Source organism: Nothobranchius furzeri, chromosome 17, assembly GCF_043380555.1.
Source record: "Nothobranchius furzeri strain GRZ-AD chromosome 17, NfurGRZ-RIMD1, whole genome shotgun sequence".
Classification (NCBI taxonomy): Eukaryota; Metazoa; Chordata; class Actinopteri; order Cyprinodontiformes; family Nothobranchiidae; genus Nothobranchius; species Nothobranchius furzeri.
In genome coordinates, this window is record NC_091757.1 from 41,660,888 (window position 1) to 41,687,101 (window position 26,214).

General features: G+C 39.3%; 1 protein-coding gene across 2 annotated transcripts in view; it reads left to right on the forward strand.

The window, feature by feature from the left end:
* The window catches only part of mctp1a (multiple C2 domains, transmembrane 1a), a 189,247-nt gene that overhangs the window by 50,709 nt on the left and 112,324 nt on the right, over nt 1-26,214 (forward strand). The window contains exon 1 of one of the 2 annotated variants that reach the window (XM_070546082.1): nt 6,300-6,729. The exons of the other annotated variant lie outside the window; for it this stretch is intronic. Within the exon in view, the coding sequence (XP_070402183.1) occupies nt 6,622-6,729 (108 nt within the window). The 5' untranslated portion in view covers nt 6,300-6,621. Of the gene's footprint in view, nt 1-6,299; nt 6,730-26,214 lie in introns of those variants that run through there. 2 annotated transcript variants of the gene reach the window in all.

The window sequence follows — 26,214 nt, forward strand, 5'->3', positions numbered from 1 at the left end:
GGTAAGTTTTGCACCGAGCGTGGTGTAGTATACAGGGGTTATGACAGGCGGTTAACACCATGTGACCAGCTCCTGATCAGCAATCATGAGCTGGCACAGATTTTTGGTGTGTTTGATATTTTGCTCGTCCCTCGTGGGTGTCTCGCACTGTTGAGGCGGCGCTGTGAGCGGCTGTGACCCAAAAAGTATCAGAACTGCTCACGGCGCATGCGCAAACATGTGTCAGCACGGCTTGCTAGCTATTTCCCAGTTAACACACGTCATTTTTTTTATTTATACACTTATTTTCACACACAATGGTTGTCAAGAAAGTGTGTTTATGTCAAATAAAACCGATAAAACATTGATTTTCTTTCTTTCTTTCTTTCTTTCTTTCTTTCTTTCTTCCTCCCACTCGTATACATCCTTGTGTCCTCATCCTACAGTCCTCTTGAAGAACAACAGACATCGATAACAACACAATAAAATGTCAGATGTGTAAAAACTGCTATTTTTAAAATATTTGTAGGTCTGATGTGTTGCTACCAGACGTGAGCACATGACTTGCGAGATTTGCTGTGTGAGGAACTGTGTTGGGAGTAATGTGATACAAAAGTAATTAATTACTGTACTGCATTGCTTTTTGCTATAATGTGGTAATCTAAGGCATTACAGGGAAAGAAAATGGTAATATTTACTCGTTACAATTGTCAGTAACGCTGTAATTACAATGCATTTTTAAACCCAGAATCAAGATGTGGGTTTCCTAAAAATTAAAATTACAGGAAGCCCAAGAAAAGATCCAGTATCTACATATATGACGTCATTTATGGACTCAGCTTTGCGGGCATTCTATGAGCAGAGAGGACGCAGCAGTAATGGCTCAAATACTCCAGCTGCGTCCTGTGCGCGGCCGCTGTTATATTCACAAAATCGCTCCACTAAAACCAATTAATTCACTTGTGATTGGTCATATCAGCCCATATTCTCTGGGACTTTGTGTACTTTTCTGACGTGCTTTGCCTCAGCTGAGTTCATAATCTGTGCACCGGTTATTTCAACTCATTGCTGCTGGAGCGCAGCACATATTCAGCTTTTTTTTTTTTGCGTTCGGTAGATCCCTTTGGCTGATTAGTAAGAAAGTAGGTAATCTAGGAAAGAAAGAGAGAGAAAGGGCAGGAACTTATTCAAATAAAATCAAGAAAACAAAACAAAGTGCTTGAAAAGAAAAAAAGTAGGTAGATTTATCCCCAATACACATTTTTACCAGTGAAAAGCAATAACATATAAGCATTTAATATTTATACATGTGATAGAATCAGATCACCCCAGAAGTCAGTCCCACATCCAGGGCCGTATCAAGGCATTTGGGGACCAAGGCAAAATATAAGCTTGGAGCCCCCACCACCTCACTTCCTGCCCAGTTAATATAAGATGGCAGCGCGCTGAGAGTACAGATTGTTGTTGCTTTTATTTAATAAACAATCATTTTAAAGCACTGTTATTCTATCTGACTGTTTTTAACAGCAATCCTAGCTCAGATACCACATCACTTTCCTCTGGATGTGTCATGAGCTCACTGAGCGTCACATGACCTAATTCATATTGAAGTTGTTTTGGTGAAAGTAACTTAAAGTAATGCAAAAGTAGTGTAATGCCTTACATTTTGAAATCAGTAATATTGTAATGTAATCAATCAAATTAAAATGAGGGTAACAAGTAATAAATAATGCATTACAGTTTTGAAGTAACTTGCCCAACACTGGTGAGGAAGTCGTATAGTTTGAGCTGAAGCTGAACATTACGAGTGAAAAAGCAGCTAAGTGTCTGCCCGGCTTTTGTGTCCCACCTATCGTTCCCTGTATTGCACTGGAATGGTTTGTTTGGTTGCCTGTAGGCCTTTTGGAGCGATAATTCCTCCATTTTGGACGGAGGTGATTAGTTTTATCACCAGTAAGTGTGTGTTTGGGTGCTGGCCTTAGTAAGATGCTCAGTAAACTGCTTAGTGATCTAGAAAATGGGTGTGATGGTGAGCATAAGTCACGCCCATCAGCTTCTGGTCCGTTGGTCCTCTACTGTCAAAAAAAGAATGAGCGTTTATGGAGCGAAGAAGTTCTTTTCTGATCACGTTGGATGCCATGGATTTCACATATGATGTGAATTCTAAAAACACACTTTGATGCCAAGAAAGAGTTTATTTTTACAGGCAACAAAAGTCACTTTAGATTTTGTGTAAACGATGTGGCGGGCTACAAATGCTCGTCTCATCAAATTTACATCATCAAACTAGACACAGAGAAGAGGAGCAGAAAAAAGATGTGAGTTTAGTGAGCTGCGAATCCTTCTTCCAGGATGACAGAAGGAGCATTAAATGTGGAGAAAACAACCATAAATCTGGCCATGTGGTAAGAAGCAGCTATGCTGGGGGAGGAGATACCGCGGTGATATGTCTCATCTGATTTGTGGTCATTTGAATTTTGAATCTTTACAAGCTAATAAATCTCAAATTATGACATTGCCAAAGCACACATAATTACTTATCCTCTAAATTAATACAGCATATGTGTTATTCAGGACGTAAGACCAGAAAATAACTTTTATAGCCTCATTCACTTACATATTTTTTAGGATATAACCTGAGAGGAACACTAAACTTAAAGATACATAAGTTTAGAACAACATTAAAACAGATGTGTATCACAATAATTGGGGTTAAATTATGGAACAATTTAGAAGAAGAAATTAAAGTAAGTACAAATATAAATGTGTTTAAAATGAATTATAAAAAACATATTCTGAACAAGTATATAGTAGAAAATAGATGATTTATGTGAGTGTCCTTTATTCTAAGGAAAAGTAAATTGTATCAATTGTAAAAAGATGTTTTTTTTTTCTTTTGTTGTTTTTTTTTCCATATAATTTGGTGGTTTTTGGTGACTTGTACCATTTTGTTTGTTTTAATGTCGGTTTTGTGTTAGATTTAGTAAACAAGTAAAAATTACTTGTATAAAGGGGTAGGGACATATAAGTTTCCACTTCAGCCTACTCCTTTTCAAACACAGAAGAAGGGATGATATGTATTTTTTCTGTTTGTGGTATTTTTTTAAAAAAATGTATGTTTTCTTTGTTTGAAATAAACTAAACTAATTCTAATCAGTCAGGAGATCCATGTTCCTACCAGAAGGGGAGGAGGCTTAGGCTTCATCTAGCTGAAAAGGTGAATAAGTGTAGTTATTTTTATTATTTTTCTTTATTTCAGACACACTGATCCCTCTCACACATGGAACTGGATTATTGATGAAAACCACCTTTAAGACTCCCAAACGGCTCCCCGCTTAGTACTATTGATGTGTTGTTTGTTAACAAATTGGTTCTATGTTGAGAGCTGATTCCACCTTCCTGTGTTGGTTTTCAGTCTAGTGTGACGAAATAAAATCATTTTACCATCAGTTTATAAAAGGGGGTGTCTGCTGGTCCACAAGCTGTTTGTACCATTGCACACCCCTTTTATCCACCCACTGGTAAGATGATCCTTGTTCTATCATACCAAAGGTATTTCTCCACTCCTGCTGAAACTCTTGAAGATCCATGTCTTCTGAGAACACCTCTATCACACACTGCCCTCATTAACATGTACAGCTTGCACCAACTCCAGTAAAAATAATCTGCAGTGCAACATAATAGGTAATGAACACTTTTTACTGAGGATACGTGCCCCCTGTAAAAACTGCCTGGTTACACTTTAATGACTAAATCAGCCCTGAACGCCCATGCTGGTGTTTCATTTACTCCCTATAAGATTATTGCTTCTCTTCAGGCTGATGTGAAGCAGCGTTATATTGTGTATTGAAAGAGACTGAAGGTGTGAATCACTAGATGTGGGGGAAAAAAAGCATTTTGATGGCAACTATGGCTCTTTTTGGTCATTTTAAAAATAAAAATGACAAAAAAAACCATAGTTATATTGTTTTATCGTCACTACAAGGCATTTTAAATACATAGTTTCACTTATTTTCAAGCTCTGTTGCTACATAAATAACAGGAAGAAAGACAAACTTTCTAAGAAGTTGTTAAAGTTTCACCTATCACTGCAACTTTTGTGCAACTTGAATAAATATATATATATAATCACCTTAAAGGGACACTTTTCAGTTTTGACTTGCTTTTAGCAACCCCCAGTGTCCAGTTAGTAAAACCAAAAGTGAAACTTATCTCCTCAACAATGATGTTCTCTCCTCAAGGCTTCGTCCTACAGGATTCTTCATGCCTCCAAATAAGGAACACCCGCAGCTCGGATTAGTTGCTAAATCAAATAATGATTTCTTAAATTAAATATGAACTTTTAAAACTTATAAGTTAAATAATCATTAAATAAACGTTTGTTTATTGCTACTTATAATAATTATAATATAACGGAATGCTTTCATTAATCTGTGCTTGAGTGATTGAAGTTTGAAATGAATGTTATGTTATGATTACACTGATTGATATATGTTTCAGCATGTTGATATGACAAGGTCATCACCATTTGCACTCACACAAGGACAAAGTAAAGTTAAGTTAAACGCGTGACACATAGATAGTCCTTTACCCCAGATCAGAGCATCCGGTATCAAAGAAGGCGTGTTTCTGAGGTTGTCTTGGGAATATTCCTCAACTTGTCAACCTCTGGTTGGCTACACAAATCATAACATGAGAACATTAAAAACTGGATCACTCTGATGATTCATCAGTTCTTGAGAAAAACTTCAGACTGGCCATCTGAAGCAAAACCTCTCTAACCCATCAAAGCTTTTGACACGTCGTCAAAATCTTTTTGCACCTGCGAAGCTGATACAGCAAACAGTTCCTGCAGAACGAGCTGATATTGTTTATGGGCTGGACACACGGGAGGCGGCATCGCCTCTCCTCCATTCATTTTCAATGAGACATGCGATAATCGCGGGTTTCCCTCCTACTAAGTAAAACACGAAAAACGTGCATGTGAAATTTTGTGCTCGTGCACGTGTCGTGCACAGGCAACCCAGCGACGCGATCCCAGAAAGTTGAAATATTTTCAACTTTTCATCGCTGTCGCTCGGACGAGGACCAATCAACGGAGGTTTCATTCACTCACCAATGAGCGGGCAGGATGCTCCGTACATCTCCGAGCAAACATGGAGGAGAAGTTGATGATTATTATGTTTTATGTAGTAAAATCAGAAGTAAGATTTCACATAACTCTAGCAGCACCTTGTGAAACATCATATCTACCACTTTTTTTAACTGAACCGCTTAAATAACCTTAATTCCCTCCAACCATACACAGCCAAACAAAACAATGGATGTTTCGATTTCGCCATGGAACAGAACGCGTACGGCTTTGCCGCTGGCCGCTGCCACGGATCGCCTCCCGTGTGTCAGGTAATAAAAGCGACAGTGACGAATTTCGCTGATCGCGGTCGTTTGTCGCCTCCCATGTGTCGAGTCCCTTAGACTCCTCAAGAGTCCCAGATGCGCGGTTCCATCCGTCTGTTCTGACCTGGAGACAACTCTGACTGGTTTAGTAGTGCCGCAGTTTCTTCTACGGACCTCGGTGCCTAGAAGTCCGAGGACTTCGACATTCCGGATCTATCACGAGGGTCTTCGAGTGGGTGTGTAGACACGACAGATAGCATCTGATGTGTTTTTGATAATAATCAACTTCATAGCTTAATGCAAACCAAATTCTTTTACATCCAGAACTCAGCACTCCTAGATACGTAAGTTCTGATAACATCGCATTCACACATAGGTTCATACATCACATCTAGTTCCATCCTTCACAGTACATGTTAGTTAACTTGTCATGTTTTATTTGTTTGTAAAATAAATTCTTACTTTCATAAACCTGACTATTTTCTGAATAAAACAAAGTGTTTACAATCCCTTAATAAAACAAAGAATCTTCTGATTAAGTACAGACCAAGCAGGTTGATATTCTATATTTATATAGGGTATCACAGCTTATTGGTCACAAGTAGAGGAAAAATATATTGAGCTCTTAAAGCACTCAATTCCTAAACCCTACAATGGTAAACTCGTAAAGCTCTGAGTTCTCCCTTTCTGTGCTTTATGGTCTCTACTTAACACTTTTATTTTGAAAATCTAAATGCAGCCTTTTTGTTTGTTATTCTTCATCAGGTGGAATAAATCCAGTTTCCCAACTCAGTCAAACTCACGTGGAAACAGTTGTGATTTAAATGTTGCATAAGGTAACACAGCCAACAAGCTATAATAGAAATTTGCAGTTTAGCATAAAAATAAGCTTTATTCTCTTTGCATTTTGCACTGCTGTCTTTTTTATTCTGCAGGAAAGCAGACATTTTGCTCTATAACTAAGCATTTGATTGTCTAATTCCTGGAAGGAATATATAAAATATATAAATTTCCACTGCATGTCTAAACATAAACTTAAAAAAGAGACAGCCGCTGTTTCCTGGCTGGCTGTGCTCTTTACTCAGAGTTTTGTGTTTGAGTGACAGTGAGACAGAGAGATAGGCAGTGAGAGCAGCCTGCAGAGCTGTGAGTGACAGTGGAGAGCCTTGCAGCTGGTTGGCCTTTGCTACGTGCACGAGCAAGGTACGGAGGGAGCCTGTGTTTGTGTGGGTGCCTCTGTTGTAAATGAGCGTGACAGCAGCAGCAGCAGCAGCAGCAGCAGCAGCGGACCGGAGCGCATTCAGTTTCTGGATGTTACCGCTGCCTCTCTCAGCTGTCGGACGAAGCCTTACTGTAGGTATTCACACATGCATTCATGCACAATGTTGTTTTGACTTTATTCTAGCTGTTTGGTCCTTGCAGGCTACAGATTTACATTAAATTCAATGCTTTTTGTATGTGATTTAAAAAAATTCATTTTATTGCATTTTTATTTTCAATTTCATTGTTAGAGAGTTGAAAAAAAGATTAACATGTGTCAGAATCAGCCAAAAATGTTTCCATCCCTTTGGCATGTTCTCATATTTGCATGCAGATTTTCCTATGAAATTTCCATAAACCTGACCTTTGTTTGCAGTTTCCCCCTTTTGTATTGCTAAGAGGAATCATTAGCTCCCAGCAGCAAACTATGTGCAGGTGTTTGTGTGTGTTTGTCGTTTGTGGTGGAGTACGGGCGGCCAGGGCGGAGGTGCCGTGGGTGGGTCGTGTCCAGTTTCTGATAGTGTGGAATCTGAGCTGGCTGCTAGTGTGACATGACTCCAGTCAGACTCTGGGAAAGGGAGGGTAAAATTAAGGGAAGAGGTGAGGACGTGCCTGGATAGAACGGTATGAAATGGTGTGGAGGGAATGGGAGAAAAAAACCTGGGATTTAAACTCTTGATGCAGTTGAAGATGGATGTCTTCTCACTTGAGCTGGTTATTGACTTGCTTTTAACGCTACATTGTTTTTGTGTCCCCTTTTCAATGTGTTTCCCTAATTCCTTGGTTGGCTTGGTGCTGAACGTGCTCTGAATGAGAGAAAAAAACACGGTGGGGGGTAGGAGAAACGAGACGTGAGAGGCTGAGTTTAAGGGACTGGAGCACAGAAACTGAAATGTCAGGAGGGATGAGAGAAAAGACAAAAGACTACAGTAGGTAAAAATAGAAGGATAGCCTGGGGAGATTGAGGAAGAATGGTGTAAAGGGAAGACGTGACTAATTGTGTTCAGAAAAAAAAGTTGTAAGACATTTGTCTTTCAGAGAAACAGCTTCTATTTAATCCCAGTTTGCAGCAGGAAAGCTTTTAATGAAATCTCACTTCAAATCTTTGATTACCTCTGCCTACTGATTAGTATCTCTGGTTTAACTGTGTGCATACTTACTTGTATGCATAATACATATGTAATCCCCTGGAGAGACTAATGTGTTTTAAACACTAAGTGCAGAACAAACAACCTGAGTTTTGTGTGAAATCCCTAGTAGTTGTTGCTGAATCATTTATTTCCTCATATAAATTGCACGCACATCACGAAAGTACAACTAATGCAACATTACTCACATCACGCCCAGCTGCATGGGAGATTTTCATTCATTAAACAATGAAAATATGTTCAAGAAGCAGCTCTTCAGCTGAAGAGTTAATGTGCTGCTTTAAAGTTGTCCATAACTCAGCCTATTTTAGGCTTTAAATTGAGTTTAAGGCTCTAAAGGAATTTAAAAACTAGGACTGATCACCTGTCAGTAAGTCAGAGTCCGGGCATGGCTGCTGGTGTAAATATTCCAGCTGAGAGGGGAGGTCATATATTTCTTTGCAGATGTGAGAGTTTAGTTTCAGTTGAGCACCGCTTATGGCTGCTTGCTGGGTATTATGGTACATGCAGCAATTTTTTTTTGTTTTTCCTGTACAGGTTTAACCAGGTTGGGATTTTAACACATCTGCATATCCGATATAGACTAATTCTTGATTTCTAATGCCGAATAAAACCAATACCAATATGTGTGGGGTCCCCTCCTCATAAAAGAAGTAAAACTAAATTATTTTACATATCTCCTATCATGCATACTTAAACTTTAAAGATTAGCAGTGCAAAATGTGACAGCTACTTCAAATTAAAGGTGTGGAACACTTGTTTAATCAACACATTTGCGTTGGTCTATAGTAGGAACGAATGCCTTGTAAGTCATACTCAGGGGAACAAATACACCAGTGCACCATTTCCAGGAACTAGAAGTGAGCCACATCACAGCTGAGCTTCAGACGGCAGGATTTGGGTGTCTGCGTGTGGACAGACAAAACCGGAGTTTAAAGGTCCGCAACATCACTATCCGCGACAAAAAAAATGCTGACATCAGGTGTGCGACCTGTGTTTACACTAGCCGGCAGCATGGATGCCCTCAGAGCTGTCCTTGCTTTATCAATTGTCCAAGCGCTTTTTGCTTGTTTGTTTTTGCAAGAGGAATTACTGCTCCTTGCGGAAGATCACAGACGAAGGACGAGGTTAAGAACGGGGGAAGTACTGCCACCTACAGGTCTGGCATGTCCTTAACAACGTATTTATCCAGGTACGTGTGGACAGAGTTTTTTTTTAAATGAGGTGGTGTGGATGCAAGTTTTTGGAGGGGCGGATATTCATTTAAAAAAAAAAACGGCTACGTGTGGACTAGGCCTGAGTTTCAACTCTGCTTCAGCACACCTGATTCCAATCAGCAGGTGATTAACAGACTTCTGAAGCTTGATGAGCTGCTGCACAGGTGATTCAACCACTGAATTAGGTGTGTTGGAGCAGAAAAACAAGAAAATCATGCTGTATACCGGCTTTCCAGGTCCAGGAGTGAGCACCACTGGTTTAAAGGGAAAAAATCCCTGTTTCACCTGCTTTCTATCTACCAACCCATCCTCCATCCATCCTGGTTAGTAATGTACCATCTGTCTGTGATGCTAACCTTTAACAGTGCAGGTGTTGCTTTGATTACTGTCCAAAGATGTTGCTTTAAGCTCTGCTTGTCCCTTTCATTGATTCTGTGGTGCAGCAATGATTTCATATTAGAAGGCGCATCTCTTCACACATCTACATATAATGTTTTACTAATCAGAAGCTGATGTTGATGAATCCATAATCCCGCTCAGATGGGGTTTTATTTATGCTGCAGTACACTTTATCTTAGTTGAATCTGCAAACGTGCACTTTTCTGATCAGATCTGCAGTCCAGCGTCACGACTCAGATTGTGAACAGAAGCTGGGTCATCTGAGGGCAGATAGAAAAACTGTGCCTCGTCACTCGTTTCCTATAAAGTGTCATTGAAGTTAATAAATCAGGGACATCTAAAGACTCACACAGCTTTTACTGTCCCAGTGTCAAAAAGGTCTTCTGAGCAAAGAGAAGAAAAATGTCTCTAAGCCACAAAAAGTGGTGGAAATGTAAGAAAAACGAATCCACACATGTTCCGGGCTTTGGTGTGGGCTGCATGGAGTGTCCTGGTGGTTTGGACCGGTATGAATATAGGTGTATTTTTTCAAATCCAATTCAACAAACAAAAAATACCTACTACAAAACAATAATAATATAAATGGTTTATATTAAATTCAATTGATTATAAATAACTTGGAGATATAATGCTTTTTTACCCATAAAATAATCATCACCTCAATCAAATAAAACTTAAATTAATCAGATTTATTACTGATGTGTGCACAATGTCGTTCTGTTGCACAAAAAATATTAGTTATTTTGAACACCATGCAAACAACTATTGTTATAAATGTAGTAATTTGGATTGTATGCAAATAAAAACATTATTGATGCAGCAAATAAAACTATACTCATGAAAATGTCCTCATTATAATAAAACATTTTATAGCTTCAGGAATAAATAAATTCATCATTTGTTTGGACATTTTTATTTTTAGTTATTCAAAATGGCTTTTTAAATTTTGATTTAAGCTGCAAATGTTTCTACGAATCATTAAAATATTAATATAATCAAAAGTTGTAACAATGACTCAAATGGTGTTAGATTATTATAATTCTGGTGGGATGCTCTCTGTTGTGGAGGGAGGATAGAATCACATCAGCGGTCGTTTTGGGTTTGATTCTGCAGTGAAGCTGATGCAGCAATCTCAGACCTGCTCCTGGATGTTCCTGCCGAACGCGCTGCAGCCTTTTCAGAGCTGGTCTTGGACCTGTTTAGTTGTCGTGTCAGCGTGACTGGCATTGACTGGTTTCTGGTTGACAGGTTTAGTTGGCAGCGGGGCAAACAGCTTGTCTGTCTGCAGTGTCAGCAACACTTGACGCTTCCAGCTTGGTTTGTCACCGGCCCAAACTCAGCTGTGGCAAACCCAGGAGAAAAGCATCCTCGTGTTTGGTTTTGTTTATGTGTGAGGCTCTTATTCACTCCTAAGGAGTTACTAAGTGTCAATAGCAGTGATACCGCCATTGATGCTATCATTCATATTTCATTAATCCTGTTTCTGATCCAAACCTTTGATCCTCCCCTCCCTCTGATTCCTCAGTGTTAACCAGCCCGTTGTCTCTCTCTTGCTCTGATTTCACCTCCTCTTCCTCCATCCTTTAGTCTCAGTGGAAGATCCTTCCTCGTCATTATTTATGGAGAAGGACTGTGTTGTGTAGTTGTCAGGTGCAGCAGGCGTTTCTCAAACCTCAAAGTTTGTTTCTGACATGTCGTTGCCAGCAGCCTCATGAATGTAATTTGTCTCAACAGCGGACAACTGTACTGTAAGTGCTCTTCAGTTTAGTCGCATCAGGATGCTGTGCAACACATTTAGCACTTATAAGCTCACTCCATAGAAATGTGTTGAATATACCTTCTTTCATTTAGATCACATTTTATCTTAAATAGTAGATTAGCTCTTTTACGTGGTGCTTATTTAGTGTTACAGCTAAAAAAAAACTGAGTTGATCTCATCTAAACTTAAATTTGACTTTGCACTACATTTCTTTTCCTTTAATCATGTAATCCTAATTCATTCCTAGAAATAAAAGTCCTCCAGTCATTACCATAAGGTCTTTAGTAGGGCTGTGCAATATGACTTTTTTAAAATCCTGTCCTGTCTTGGCAGTTGAAACAGACAGAATGGTTGATCCGGGTGCCATAACATGCCAGAGTACTCTACAGCAAGAGGGATGTGGAATATACGGTAACACTTTAGTTTAGGGAACACAAATTAACCATTAATTAGCTGCCAATTAATGTGCATATTAGTGGACTACTAAGTCTGAACTACTCATTATTAAGCACTTATTAACAGCTTATTACTAATGACGTAATTCTAACAATAACAGACCATAAATTAAGAGGTTTATCAAAATAAGCCGTTCATAATGGTTTGTTAACTGAAAGGAAATTGTTTGTTGCTGATTAACGCACATACTAATTAGCTCAAATCAATATGTGGCTTTTAACTAAGTAATTCAAGGGGAACATGTTGTTTAGGCTCTAATAACATGGAGTTTGGTGTTCATTTACATAATATCACAAATAATATTTTTGGTTATTAATGCAGAATAACTATTCCCCTTGAATTACTTCGTTAAAAGCCTTACATTGATTTGAGCAAATTAGCATGTGCGTAAATCAGCAACAAACCGTTTACTTTCAGTTAACAAACCATTATGAACGGCTTATTTTGATAAAACTCTTAATTAATGGCCTGTTAATATTAGAATTACAGCATTGGTAATAAGCACCTAATAATGGCTTAATAATGACCAATTCAGACATAGTAGTCCACTAATATGCATATTAATGGCCAGCTATTTGATGGCTAATTGTGTTCCCTAAACTAAAGTGTTACCAGATATTTCTCCTGCTGTGCAGTAATTGTGTTTGTGGCATGTTAAACCGCATTCGCCTACGTACTGGCGTGGACAGGCAGGGAGAAAAGAGACAAACAGGGAAAGAGACAGAAGAGACAACAGTTCACAACAAACAGACAACAAATACAAAGGCAGGACAAAACAGTGGGGTCAACATAAAGATGACAATATGACGAATCCTAATGAAAGTCAAAATATTCATGAAATTATATTTCAGCATTTTACAGTTTTTGTAACTTCAAGTGAATAGTTCAAATAATCACAAGTAATATTTTTGGATTTCAATCTGCCAAAATTAAAAGGCGAGGTCACTCTAAGTTGCACCCAGAACATGAAGCTCATCTTCTACACACTTTTCCTTAAATGGACACAGAAACTCCGCACAGATCTACGTCTCTCTGTAAATTAGCATTCATGGACTCACCCATCTTGGTTTGTGACCATGCAGGGAAGGCTGTGTTGATTTTTTTTTAAATAAAAAGTGAAACCCATCGTTTAAGTAACATCGATATATTGACCAAATCTAAGGTAATCTCTCATTTAAAAACAAGCTGCTTGGTGATTTGTTTTGGCTGGTTCTTGAGTTTGGATCGACTCACCTTAACTCACCAAAATATTTTTGTCATTGTACAGCCTCTATCCAGTGTTTTTATTCAGGTATTAACTTAGTATTTTTTTTTTTTTTTTTTTTTTGGTTTATTGCATCCTTACTTGGATTTTTGTTCAGGGGTGGGTGCTAAAACCTCAGAATGACATTATTTTATTTCAGGGACCTGAATTCAAACTTAAATCCAATTCCTACAACGTAATCTAGCCTTTTACTGGATTACCCAGGATAAAAATGTTCCCTTTTCTGGTTTCCTCCCATCTATAACCCAGTTGTGACCACCATTGATAAACCTAAGTAGGCCACGCTGCTCAGCTCAGACATCTGACAACTGAGAGGAATAGGTCTAAAACAGCTGGTTGGAGGAATGGAAACTGGGTTACTGGTCTGGCAATGATATCTGAAGATGAGCCATCTACAGATAAAACATGATGAAGAGTCACAATTAATTGGTTCTTTCCAAATGACACAGTCTAAAGAGAAATAAATCAGGCTTTTACTCTATTAGACCTAAATCAGATGTCGTACAGGTAGCTCAAAAATATATCGAAGGACTAAAGGAAACAGGAATTTTCAACATTATTATTTTTTAGTTTAAATTAATCTAAGGAATAGACTTTTTACCCACATTTTTATAATAGGCAGTAAAATTTCATTTGTTTTTCTGGAGGATGCCATCGTTGGGGGAAAAGCCGGGGAAATCCAGACCTGCGTTTGCAGGAAACTGTTCGACCCTCAGGCTAGAATGTTAAGGATGTTGGAGAAATGTATTATTGCATAGAAAACACACAAAGATGTCACCAGTTAGGCACCGTAGCGAGTTCTGACAACAATCTCTCATTTACAATATTTCTTTCGGTTAAAATGACTCAAACGTATGCAATGGTTGTTTTATGTCCATAGGTAACATCAAGAGGGAAAAATGCAGATTCTGAGGCATGTTTCACATTTTCTGCCTTTAATATTCACCACATTTACTCCTGTAAACTTTAAAACTAAGTGACAATCCATGTACAACTTAAAAATATTGTATAAATCCATATTCCCATGTTGCACTGACTCATTTTCTCATCACTCATTCACTTTGGAGCTCATGCATACCAGGTTAATCCCCTCTGCTGGTTCTTGTAATATCTTAAGGGTTATACAAGATAAATCTTTTTGCATTTAAATATTAATTCCACAAAAGCCATCATTCAATTACGACAGTATTCATCCTCCTCTCAAAGAGCTATTGATTGCTTTCATGGAGGGATGATGCACTGTGATGAGAGCTTGAGAGGATAATCCTCTGGAAGTCAATCATCTGAGCAACTACTACAGTACAGCAGGTTAGAATCAAGCTTTTCTTTTAGAACAAAGGATGTTTTGCACAAAAAATTATTTCAAATCAGTGCGGCTTTACCTAGGAGCATTGGTTTCTGTGAAGGTATATCGTGTGAGTTAGAGTGGTCAAGTTGTTTTATCGTGACTGAACAGAGCTAGGTTTCATATCTTCTCTGTGAGCCAAAGGGCTGGAGCAGGTGTAGGAAGGAGGTTAATAAGAGCAGGAGTGGCTGTTGGCATAATGAGTGATGAAGCAGCTTGGTAGACCAAAAAAAAGAGGAAAAACTGAACTGAAATTTGGCTTCCACAGAGCACTCGATTTGAAGAGGAGGAGGAGGAGGAGGAAGAAGGTCTTTTTCCACAATGCCTAAGCTGCATCATTCTGAGCTGTTGGCTGCAGCCCCAGGAATGCCCAGAGCTTGAGGGAGGGAGTCAATCTCGGCATCGTGATATTAATTACAGCAGAAAGAGCTCAGTCTGCTGGTGCTTTGCTGCCATCAAAAGCACAAAATGAAAACATTACTCATGCAAAAACTGAAATGCAGAGAAAAATAGCCTACTGAGTGAAAGTTTAATTTCCAACTAACGGTTTCATTAGTTTATTGAGACCAGCTCCCGAAAGTGTAATAATGTATCGGAGGAGAAGTTTTCAACCATTTTTTTTACTTGTTACTTTTGAAAAATGATCGTTGACTCCAAGTTTAATGTGAAATGGTCTACCTCTATTTCTTGCATTAGCCACCATTAAAACATAAACGTGGAAATGCTCGGATTAGAAAAGCCAGTTACATTAGCACGTCATAATATCAAATTAGCATTCATGGACTCACCCATCTTGGCTCCAGCAACACCACCATTTTTGTGCTGAGTTGTGTTTCTGTGGAGTATACAGGTGAGATTATGGCACTTACACACTAATATCAGCTCCACTCCGCCTGGACCGGGTTTGGAGTGTTCTCATTTAGGCAGCCTTGGATTTTCCCTTATGCAACCAATTATCTTTTCAGCCCTCTTCCTGAGGCCGTCTGCCTGGGTCCAAACTGGTCCAGCATGCCCACTGCTGACTGATTGGCCGGTTCAAAATCACACCTACCATTAGGAAGAGCCTTTGATTGGCAGATAGAATCAGCCCGCAGGGGCTGTCCGCATGCGCGATTCATTATCATTCTGGATACTGTGGAGTTAACGAGCCTTTGACTCACTCACACACACACACACACACACACACACACACACACACACACACACACACACACACACACACACACACACACACACACACACACACACAGTGCTGCCAGACACAGCAAAGCAGGATGCAAAATCAGAGTCAGAGTTTCCAACAGCAAGACCACTTAGGCCGCTTTTGTTTAATAATGGAGACACCGCAAAGTCGTGGACTTCTCCGCGCACTGCCTACGTGCTCAGAGATGCACTCACGACATCACAGACTGCCCATGTGCTCAATCATGTCCGCATCCCAAAGGCAGTGTTGAACAAATGCGGCGAGGCTGGAGCAGGCGGAGCAGAGTGGAGCCAATGCTAGTGTGCAAGTGGCATTGCATATTTTACTGATCACCTCATGCTATTATTGTCACGAATAGAATTAATTCACATTTCCTATTCTAAAATGGTGCTAATCCTGTAACATTAAATGCATGAGGGCAAGAACCCCACCTCTTCAACAGGATTAGCGCATTTCTTAGAAACTATGTAAATCAATTCTTATACACATCTTCTGCGCTCTGGTGGAGGATCTAAATATTGCAGGTGGCAAGTACCAGAGGTGGAGAGAGTACTAAAATGTTGTACTTAAGTACAAGTATAATTACTTTCATGAAATTTTACTCAATTACAAGTAAAATTACCTGCCTCAAAATGTACTCAAGTAAAAGTAAAAAGTAGCTTATTTCAAATGTAGTCAGAGTAAAAGTTACTTAGTTACTTTGACTGTGCAAGGACGGGCTCTTCTGAATAGTTAAAAAAAAGACAATGGGGTATAAATGTCAAAGTGGCCTTTTTTAAATAAAATGAACAAATATGCATATTGAAGTACAAAGGCAGTTACACTGTAAACTAGTAACATAAATTAGGTTATAGTCACAACAAGCCCATGACTTTTCCCTGAATGCTTATTTAGAGCAGCTGATTTTTAGTTAGCAGAGTTCATCTTTGGTAGTGGGTTCACTCACTCATTTAAAGATATCGGCCAGAGGCAAAATTTGTTTAAACAGCATGTGAAAATGTGTATTAAAATCTCAGATGAAAAAGGTTTTTGGATTTTGACGGCTGGAATTGTAAGAAAATCTGATGTTTGTGACTGGCGCAGGAAAAACAGAAACTAACTTCCGGTCTAAGCCCTGGGCAGCAGTTGACGTTTCACATGGAGCTCTGCTGAAACAGCTGTAGTAAACAACGCCTGGCTCCGCTGTTTCTGCGTTAGTGTTATAGCAGAGAACAATGTGTCATCAATCAGATGTAGCTTCTGAAGCCTCTACTAGTCCATCAGATTTGTTTTTTCTCTGGGATACGGCGACGAGAACGGATATTAGATTACTGGAGAAGTTCAACCGAACTCCGACCCCGCCAGCTGGATATCACTACCAGAGGTGCAGACATGTTTTAGACCATTTGACTCAGACGAACTGCGACCTGATTTGGACATAGAGGAGGATTCTGTTCATCTTCAGAACCAAAATCGGTACAGTTTGTTTACTTTTCTTAAATATTTCATTTCTGTGCTCCACTGGGAGCTCTAGCTGACAAGTTTTCAGCTGGTTTTAGCTCCATCATGTGTCCCAATATAGTTCAGTAATCTACAGTTTTACTGCTGTGTGTATTTATTGACATAACTCTGGAAAATATTTAACCGACAATTTACCAGAATAAATCTTCCTGATGCTGGAGTAACTCCTTAGCTCAACTCGTTGTTTGCACTAATCCAGGATGACATGGAGGTTTTCATGTTGAAATATAGAGATCATCTTTTAGATTATATCTGTGTGTGTGTGTGTGTGTGTGTGTGTGTGTGTGTGTGTGTGTGTGTGTGTGTCGTAGCTTTCCCAAAGGACTTGTTCTTTCCTTACCGGAGCGAACACGGTTAGCAGTTTTGCTGCAGTCATGCTAACGGGACTCGTCTGGAGTCCAGAAGTAGCGGTGCGGTTCTAGATGGATTTATATATGTAGGTTATTATTTTAGATCAGACCTGTTATTTAAAAATGCGTGTAGGACATAGACACATGGCTCAGACCTTTTGCTGCAGCTGTAAACGCAATTTTACGTAATAATTAGGAGCATGAAAGTAAACATATAACAGTGATTCACAATATTAGTATCAGCAGCTAGCTTGTTTTACGTGCTGGAGTGACGTATGCGAAACACAGTTCTTCACTGTGTGGAGGAGAGGATTTGGATTTTCTGTAATGATTTATGACAAAAGTCCTTAATAAAATAAAACTGGACCCAGTTCATGTTTATATAGATAATAAAGTGTAGTTATTTTGCATTTCTACAATTTTAATGCCGAGCCAATACCTTTAACCCTTCACCACTGAAACCAGTTTGTTCATCCCAATCCTCCTAAATAATCATCCAACTGGAATCCTTGAGGGTCCCGTAACGTACATCCTGTCAGAACAGGCCTTGGGAGCCCAGGTGTTACTAGAACTAATGGTGTCTCCTCACCAGCGTGAGCCTCCAAACTGTGACGGTTGGTCTCCAAATATGAACTTCAAATTCATGCATTTATCTCCTCTTGTATCACTTTAACATATTTTAAAAGGCTTGTATCATGATTGTTACACCTCCCAGACCAAAGATAGGTCCAATATAAGATAAAACATTATCATAAACACTGCAGAGACATCATTGTTTATTAAATACAAGTTATTTTCCTGAGCCATTACTTCAGCCAAGATATAGGATGCATGGATTTGATGAAACCATGCTGTCTTATGCAGTCACACACACACACACACACACACACACACACACACACACACACACACACACACACACACACACACACACACACACACACACACACACACACACACACACACAGCATGTTAGAATCTTTTGAATGACTAATTTAACTACACTGAACTGCTTTAGTAATAATTTAATCTCTTATTCTGGAGTAAAATAAAGAAACAAGCTAAATCATCACATATCTGTGGCATCAAGAAGCAACTTCTGAGTTCAAACACAGGGATGGAGCACAATGTTTACACCTGAACAGTATCAGGATTAACTCACCTGCAGGTCTTCTGTTTTATGAGCAGAGCGCTGATAATCGACTTCTTAGGAGCGCTAAACGTAATTTTGCCGCTTCCGTGCGTGGTAAGGAAACACATTTCAAACACGGAACCGAGTCTGGTTGCTGAACCGAGCAGAATTCTGATGACGTCACACCGGTGCGCGAAGGTGCGGGTTCCAACCCACAGGAGAGGAGGGAGAGAGGAGGTAAACAGCGAGTGGATCACAGGGACTGAACTGATGTTTTTGAGCAAAACTGCGGTAAAAATGGCTGTTTGTCCTCATCATAAAGCGTGTAGCCCCCCCGCCCCCGGTTTAGACGTGGCGCTCATGCAGGTGTCTCTTTCTGTTCCGACGCTACTACACGTAATATTTTTAATTTATTAAGCCTACAATTTATTTTTACTCAGTAACGGATATGATTTAAAATGTAGCGAATTACAATTCTTTTTAAAAAACTTACTCAAGTAAAAGTAAAAGTACAGATTTTAAAAATGACTTAAAAAGTATAAATTTACAAAAAAGCTACTCAATTACAGCAACGTGAGTAAATGTAATTCGTTACTTTCCACCTCTGGCAAGTACCAACTATGAAATCCTGAAATAAAGTAGATAACTATATAATAGTTTATAACAGTCATTAGCAGTTCAAGAGTAGCTGAATAAAAAATTCTGAACATTTCAGAACTGGTCTTAGATCAATATTGAGACTTTTTTTTTTGGATTGGAATGACTTTGCTGAAAATGAAACATCCAACAAGTAAACCCTTCATTTTCAAACCCTGTTGTTTTAACTTTATTTTCACTTCACTGACTTTCATTTTTATTGACTCACTGGGGTTCCCATTTATGATCAAGAACAGCTGATGGACTAATGTTTTACCATCTGAGTTGTAAAATCATCTCCTACCATTAGAATAATGAAAACAGGAGAAGAGAATAATGTTGTTTACTGAATGGTACAAGTGTCTATCGCACATTTTTTGACCAAATGTTGGATTTTTTTTTTTGCACAAGTTGGCATCGGTGCAGTTTATTGACTCAGTTTCCTGCATTAGAACTGTTATTTAGCTGTCATTGTACCTGCTGCATCAGTAGATTAATGAGCACAGTCTTGGAGTGGAGAGGAAGGAAATCTGCACTTTATACAGCAGACGGCATTACTGTTATTAAAGAGGGAGCACAAAAAGAAACCTCAAGTTGAGTGTCCATTAGCTCAAGAGAAGAGAGGCTTAGTAATAAATAATTAGGAGGTAGCGGCATTCAACGAAATGGCGTATTTGCACATTTTAAAGGTTACTGAATATATGTAGGTTTTATATAAAGTGTTTTAATATCCAAAGGGAAATGAGGTCCAGACAGATGTAGACATCTGATGGGATGCAGTAGAAATGCTGGAACCCTGCAAAATTTTCCTTTTCACCGATGATGCAAATGATTAATGTTACTAACACCTCCACCATCTGTGAGTAAGACCCACTGGGAATGTGTCCCAGGCAGCAACTGGTGTTCAAGCCTGACTTTTACCAAAATCAGGTTTCATAAACTGTTAGTTATCTAAATAAAAGAGAAAAACTACACAAAAATTACAAGTTTATTAAATAAAATCATTTGGTGCCTTTCTATACATTTTTATGGGATTTTATAAACCAAATTGCAGAAAGCCTGATTAAATTTTGGGCATGCGGAAATGAAGCAGAAATTTTTAAAGACTTGCATGCAGCTGGAAACAACCTGTCTCCCTCTGCACTGTTCTCCTCCCACGTGGCTCTATAATTAGAGTAGAAAAAGAAACTGTTCTGCTGTTGTAAAAGGCCTCTAAGGGCCTTCCTTACAGTATGTGGTTGTGTTCCTGAGTGTATGGAGCTTGTTCTGGGTTCATTCAGTGCTGACGTTTTCTTCCTGACAGAGTTAAATTGCATCTAAAGGATTCTTAGATACTGTTTGGGGGTCTCGTGTTTTTTTTACAGATGAAGTTTCTCAAGAGGCTGATGTGATGGAAAATGTAACTCTTATAAACTAGGAGACAACGGTAGCTCAGGAGGAAGAGTGGGTTGTCCAGAAATCAGAAGGTTGCAGGGTCAATCCCAACTCTGACCAGAGAATGCTGCTGTTGTGTCCTTGGGCAAGACACTTAACCCACCTGGTCTGCTGGTGTTGGTCAGAGGGACCGGTGGCGCCAGTGTTCAGCAGGCCTTGCCTCTGTCAGTGCGCCCTATAGGACAGCTGTAGCTACATCTTAGCTCATCCCCACCAGCGTGTGAATGTGTGAGTGAATGGATAAATGATAATGATAAATGACCCGCACTTGTATAGCACCTTTCAGAGTAAGGACTCCAAAGCGCTTTACACTACAGTGTATCATTCATCCATTCACACACACATTCATACACTGGTGGAGATGAGAGGCGAGGATGAATGACTGATTGTGTTGTGAAGTGCCTTGGGGGGTTGTAAAACCCTAAGAAGGCACTATACAAATATAGGCAATTTTTCCATTTACCATACCAAGAACCAATAAAAACACCCCTAAAAATTTCAGATTTCTGCTTGTTTGAGTTATTTTGCATTTCATATCCAAATGTTTAAAAACTAAGTTCAATTGTTGTCCGTGAGAAAGCGGTGGGTGGGGGTATACACACTTATCTACACAGGGTTGTGGGATGCTCGGGTCAGAAATAGCCAAACAGATCTAAGCCATGCTGTAACTTAAAACTGCTTTCCGGAGTTTTCCCCTTTCAGAAATTATGTATGAGTTGTCAGAAATCCATAAAGGAAATTGTCTCATCATGTACTGTGATAAAATGCAAGTGATATGTCTTTTTTTTGTTGCTAAGCCCGCCCCCTGCCCCGCAGAGCTCCGTGCAATGGGAAACTGAGCGCCGACCAGAACTAACCAATAGCGTTAGACTATCGCTTACTTGCTTCAAATTTAAGGAATACCTCGACTGATGCAGAGTTGATGAACTTTTCATGGACAAGTAAGTCTAAAATATAAATATACGAGAACACAGCATGACATGAGAATAATACTCGTAAATCAGCGTGTTTTAGCTCTGCTTTTCGGCTACAGAAGCACATTTATAAACAGAAACGTGAAGTCGCCATCTTAAAAAAACAGAGGAACAGAGTTTTTGTATGATATGCTTGTCAGCCACTAGATGGTGCCATTGGATAAGATAAATACTCCGGAAAGAAGTTTTAACATTCGTGGACTCATCCATCTTGGCTCATGACGAAGAAGCCTGTCGTTGATTTAGCATCCAGGAAAGCACGTCTCAGCTAGTAGAAGCTAATCATTAGCATTAGCAACTCCACAACATGGCAGAGTTCAACGTTGCAGAATGAATGGCTGTGGCAGAAGAGTCACATTGCTGTTAACCAGAGGCGAGATGTTCACATACCATGAGCACTAATGAGCAAAGCTCCAAATCCTGCCGTATTCTCTCTCCTCCGTCTAACATGGACTTCCTGACACAGGAGCACCAGAGCCTTTTTTTAAACAAAAAACGACTCACAAGGCCTTTATTTATTCTAGAAATGACAACAAATGTATTAAAAAAAACTGAGCGAATGAGAGCTTTAGCAGGTTCATTTAAGGGATCATTTGTAACCCAGAGACACTAAAATATAATTTGATTACTTCAGTCACATCAGGATACCATAGCTGCACCATCATGCTCATGTGGCATAGCAGCGTAATTTAGAAAGCAATCTTCCATCAGTCTGTCAACAAATAAAACTCCTGGAGAGCATCCGACAGTATCCACATGCCGAGTTCCTCCTACTTGAAGTGACACTAGTCCTGTGAACGCTGTTGCTGTTCAACAGAGCACATTTAGATAAACTGGTTTAGAATTTAACAAAATGTTTAATGAATCAATTCAGTTTTAGACAAAACCACAGGATCACAAAACGACTCCGCTTCCTTAGGTGTTATCTACGTATCTGAATAAAACTTGGAGACAGATCTTTGTTAGGAATTCATTCATTTAAAAGAACAAATTGTTTTGTTTTCCTCACATCAAATCATCCAGAACATAACAGTTCATCTCCGAGTCTCATGTTCTCTCATTAGAAACAACACCATCAGGAATCATTTGCATCAATTAAAGAGCTACGCTCTCGTCGTGAGATTAATATAATTTATTTTCACGAGACACGTTTAGTTGGATGCTCTCAGCAATTTTAGCATCCTCTATATTTGAATGTTTGTTTAGCTTTTTTATTGGTTTGAAGTGAGACTGTTGTGTTTATGTCCATGCGGGCTGCATTGCTGCTTGTTTGTATTTGCAGTTTGAGATTTTAAACAAAACGTTTTATTGTGATGCAGTTTGGTATTCAGGCATTTGACAATAGTTTTGTGTTTAAACGTGTTCAGAGAGCTGGTTTGAGGTTTTAGTTTTATCTCTGCAGGAGGCTGCAGGTTTGGATTAGAGTGATTTGCATCTGTCCAGCCAATTAAACATCATAAAGGAGAGGTGTAAAGGTGCCAATGAGAACAACGTCTGTGTCACAAAAATCCTCTATGAAAGCACGGCTCAAAAGAGGGAAAATACAGTATAGCAGGAATTATATCCAATAATCCTGTTGCATTTTGACCAAAGCATGTCAGAGATTTCTATGTGGGAAAAAAGATGCACATATTATATTTTACCACAAACTGTGTTGTGGTTGTGTCTCTGCAAATGGCAGAGAAATGACCTAAAGTGAATAATCCCCACCTACAAAGAGCTGTTTACCTCATAAATAGTAAAAATCACTTTACCTTCATGCAGGATACAGACACTCACCTAAAGGATTATTAGGAACACCATACTAGTACAGTGTTTGACCCCCTTGCGCCTTCAGAACTGCCTTAATTCTACGTGGCATTGATTCAACAAGGTGCTGAAAGCATTATTTAAAAATGTTGGCCCATATTGATAGGATAGCATCTTGCAGTTGACGGAGATGTGTGGGATGCACATCCAGGGCACGAAGCTCCCGTTCCACCACATCCCAAAGATGCTCTATCGGGTAGAGAGCTGGTGACTGTGGGACCATTGTAGTACAGTGAACTCATTGTCATGTTCAAGAAACCAATTAGAAATGATTGGAGCTTTATGACATGGTGCATTATCCTGCTGGAAGCAGCCATCAGAGGATGGTTACATGGTCAGAAACAATGCTCAGGTAGCCCGTGGCATTTAATCCATGCCCAATTGGCACTAAGGGGCCTAAAGTGTGCCAAGAAAACACCCCCCACACCATTACACCACCACCACCGGCCTGCACAGTGGTAACAAGGCATGATGGATCCATGTTCTTATTCTGTTTACGCCAAATTCTGACTCTACCATTTGAATGTCTCAACAGAAATCCAGACTCATCAGACCAGGCAACATTTTTCCAGTCTTCAACTGTCCAATTTTGGTGAGCTCGTGGAAACTGTACCCTCTTTTTCCTATTTGTAGGGGAGATGAGTGGTACCCGGTGGGGTCTTCTGCTGTTGTAGCCCCTCCGCCACAAGGTTGTGCGTGTTGGTGCTTCACAAATGCTTTGCTGCATTCCTCAGTTGTAACGAGTGGTCATTTCAGTCAAAGTTGCTCTTCTATCAGCTTGAATCAGTCGGCCCATTCTCCTCATACCTCTAGCATCAACAAGGCATTTTTTCCCACAGGACTGGCACATACTGGATGTTTTTCCCTTTTCACACCATTCTTTGTAAACCCTAGAAATGGTTGTGGGTGAAAATCCCAGTAACTGAGCCGACTGGCACAAACAAAATAGCTTAAATCACCTTTCTTTCCCATTCTGACATTCAGTTTGGCGTTCAGGAGATTGTCTTGACCAGGACCACACCACTAAATGCATTGAAGCAGCTGCCATGTGACTGGTTGATTAGATAATTGCATTAAGGAGAAGTTGAATAGGTGTTCCTAATAATCCTTTGGGTGAGTGTCCATTTATTCCCTCATTCACTGATAATGTATTTTGCTGCTTTTTCTCATTAACCCCATCAGAAGGATGGAAATGCTGTGGGGCAATAGTGGTAAACATCCCTCCCTGCAAATCTTGAATCGGAAGAGCAGAATTGTTTATTTCTAATAGGAGGCCATTGGGACCTTCACCAATATGAGAACTGCTGTAATGTCAGAGTTAATGAGAATGCAGCAATAGCATCAGGTTATGCAGAAATGAAGCAGCAGAGGCTGAAAATTAGCTGCCATAGTGTGAGAAATGAGAACCAGACTCGGTACAGTGCTCAGGGCTACAAGATTCTTCTTCTGCAGACTCCTTTCTCCATCATGCAATCAAAGACTATTATGGGATGTTTCAGGGCTGATTTTTAAATCTGTAAATGACAACTTTAAAAATTGTATGAGTGCTGCAAAATAATGCAGTAGAGCCATAGATTTACTTCCTGGTGTTTCTTTGCTCTTTATGTTTGTTTTAAAGGCTGATTTGATTTCACGTTTGAATGCAAACTAATTGTCTCTGTAATATTGCTTGGAAAAGCTGTTAATTTTAACGTGTGTGTGTGTGTGTGTGTGTGTGTGTGTGTGTGTGTGTGTGTGTGTGTGTGTGTGTGTGTGTGTGTGTGTGTGTGTGTGTGTGTGTGTGTGTGTGTGTGTGTGTGTGTGTGTGTGGACCTTTGGGGCTTCTGTAGTGCTATATAACCTAATTTTAGCTCAGGAGTGTCAATAAAGTCAGGCTGTTGGGTTAAATAACTATTTTTAATGTCTTTCAGAGCTCACTTAAGCCTTGCTGCATTATTTCCTCATAATCTACTTCCAACCCTTTTTTACACACACAGTCTGCCAGGAGTGTATTGAAAGGCAAATTCTTCATCTCTCTCGGGATTTTGTAACGCTGGAATCAATATCTGCAAAACAATGTTAGACCCAATTTATCTCTTTAAAGCAGGGTCTGGTTATTAGAACAGGGCACTGATGGGTATCGATATTCTTATTGAGTCATTTAGGATTCAGTTTGAAGGTTTTCTGAAAGGCTTGCTTCTAAACACGTAAGCACTTTGTTGTGTTTCGGCAGACTTAGTGCTCTGTAGGATGACTGCCTCATTATTAAAGAATTGGAGAGACGTGATTTTAAACTAAATGATGAGGTGCACACACACACACTTGCACAAAAATCATGATGGCATGATGTGTACGATTTTTGCAATGGTTATCCGCACCACTTAAGTAAGTATGCAAGTGAGTAAATATTATTTATATAGCACTTATCACAGACGTAGAATCACAAAGTGCTTCACATAGATCAAAGCAAAATAAAACATAAAGTCATCAAATCATAATGATCTCTAAACAGAAACAGATGAACAGCAGAAAAAATAGTCAGGAAATTATCTAATTTTATAAACAAATGAAAAATTATTCAAATTTTGAGTTAAAAATAAGATAACAAAACATTTATTTTAAAGTAGCTTTAGATAAAAGGGTCTTTAGCTGTTGTTTAGAGATGTCCAGACTGTCAATACTACGTAAGGATAAAGGGAGATCATTCCAAATTGGGGGTGCAGCAGTCTGTAAGGAGTGATCGCCTCGACTTTTAAATCTAGTCTTTGGAACTTCTTGAAGGTTCAATTCAATCCAAGTTTATTTATATAGCGCCAAATCACGACAAGAGTTGTCTCAAGGCACTTCACATAATAAACATTCCAATCCAGGTCAGTTCATTAAGCCAATCAGAAAAAATGTTTCTATATAAGGAACCCAGCAAATTCCATTGAGTCACTGACTAGTGTCAGTGACTTTACAGCAATCCTCAT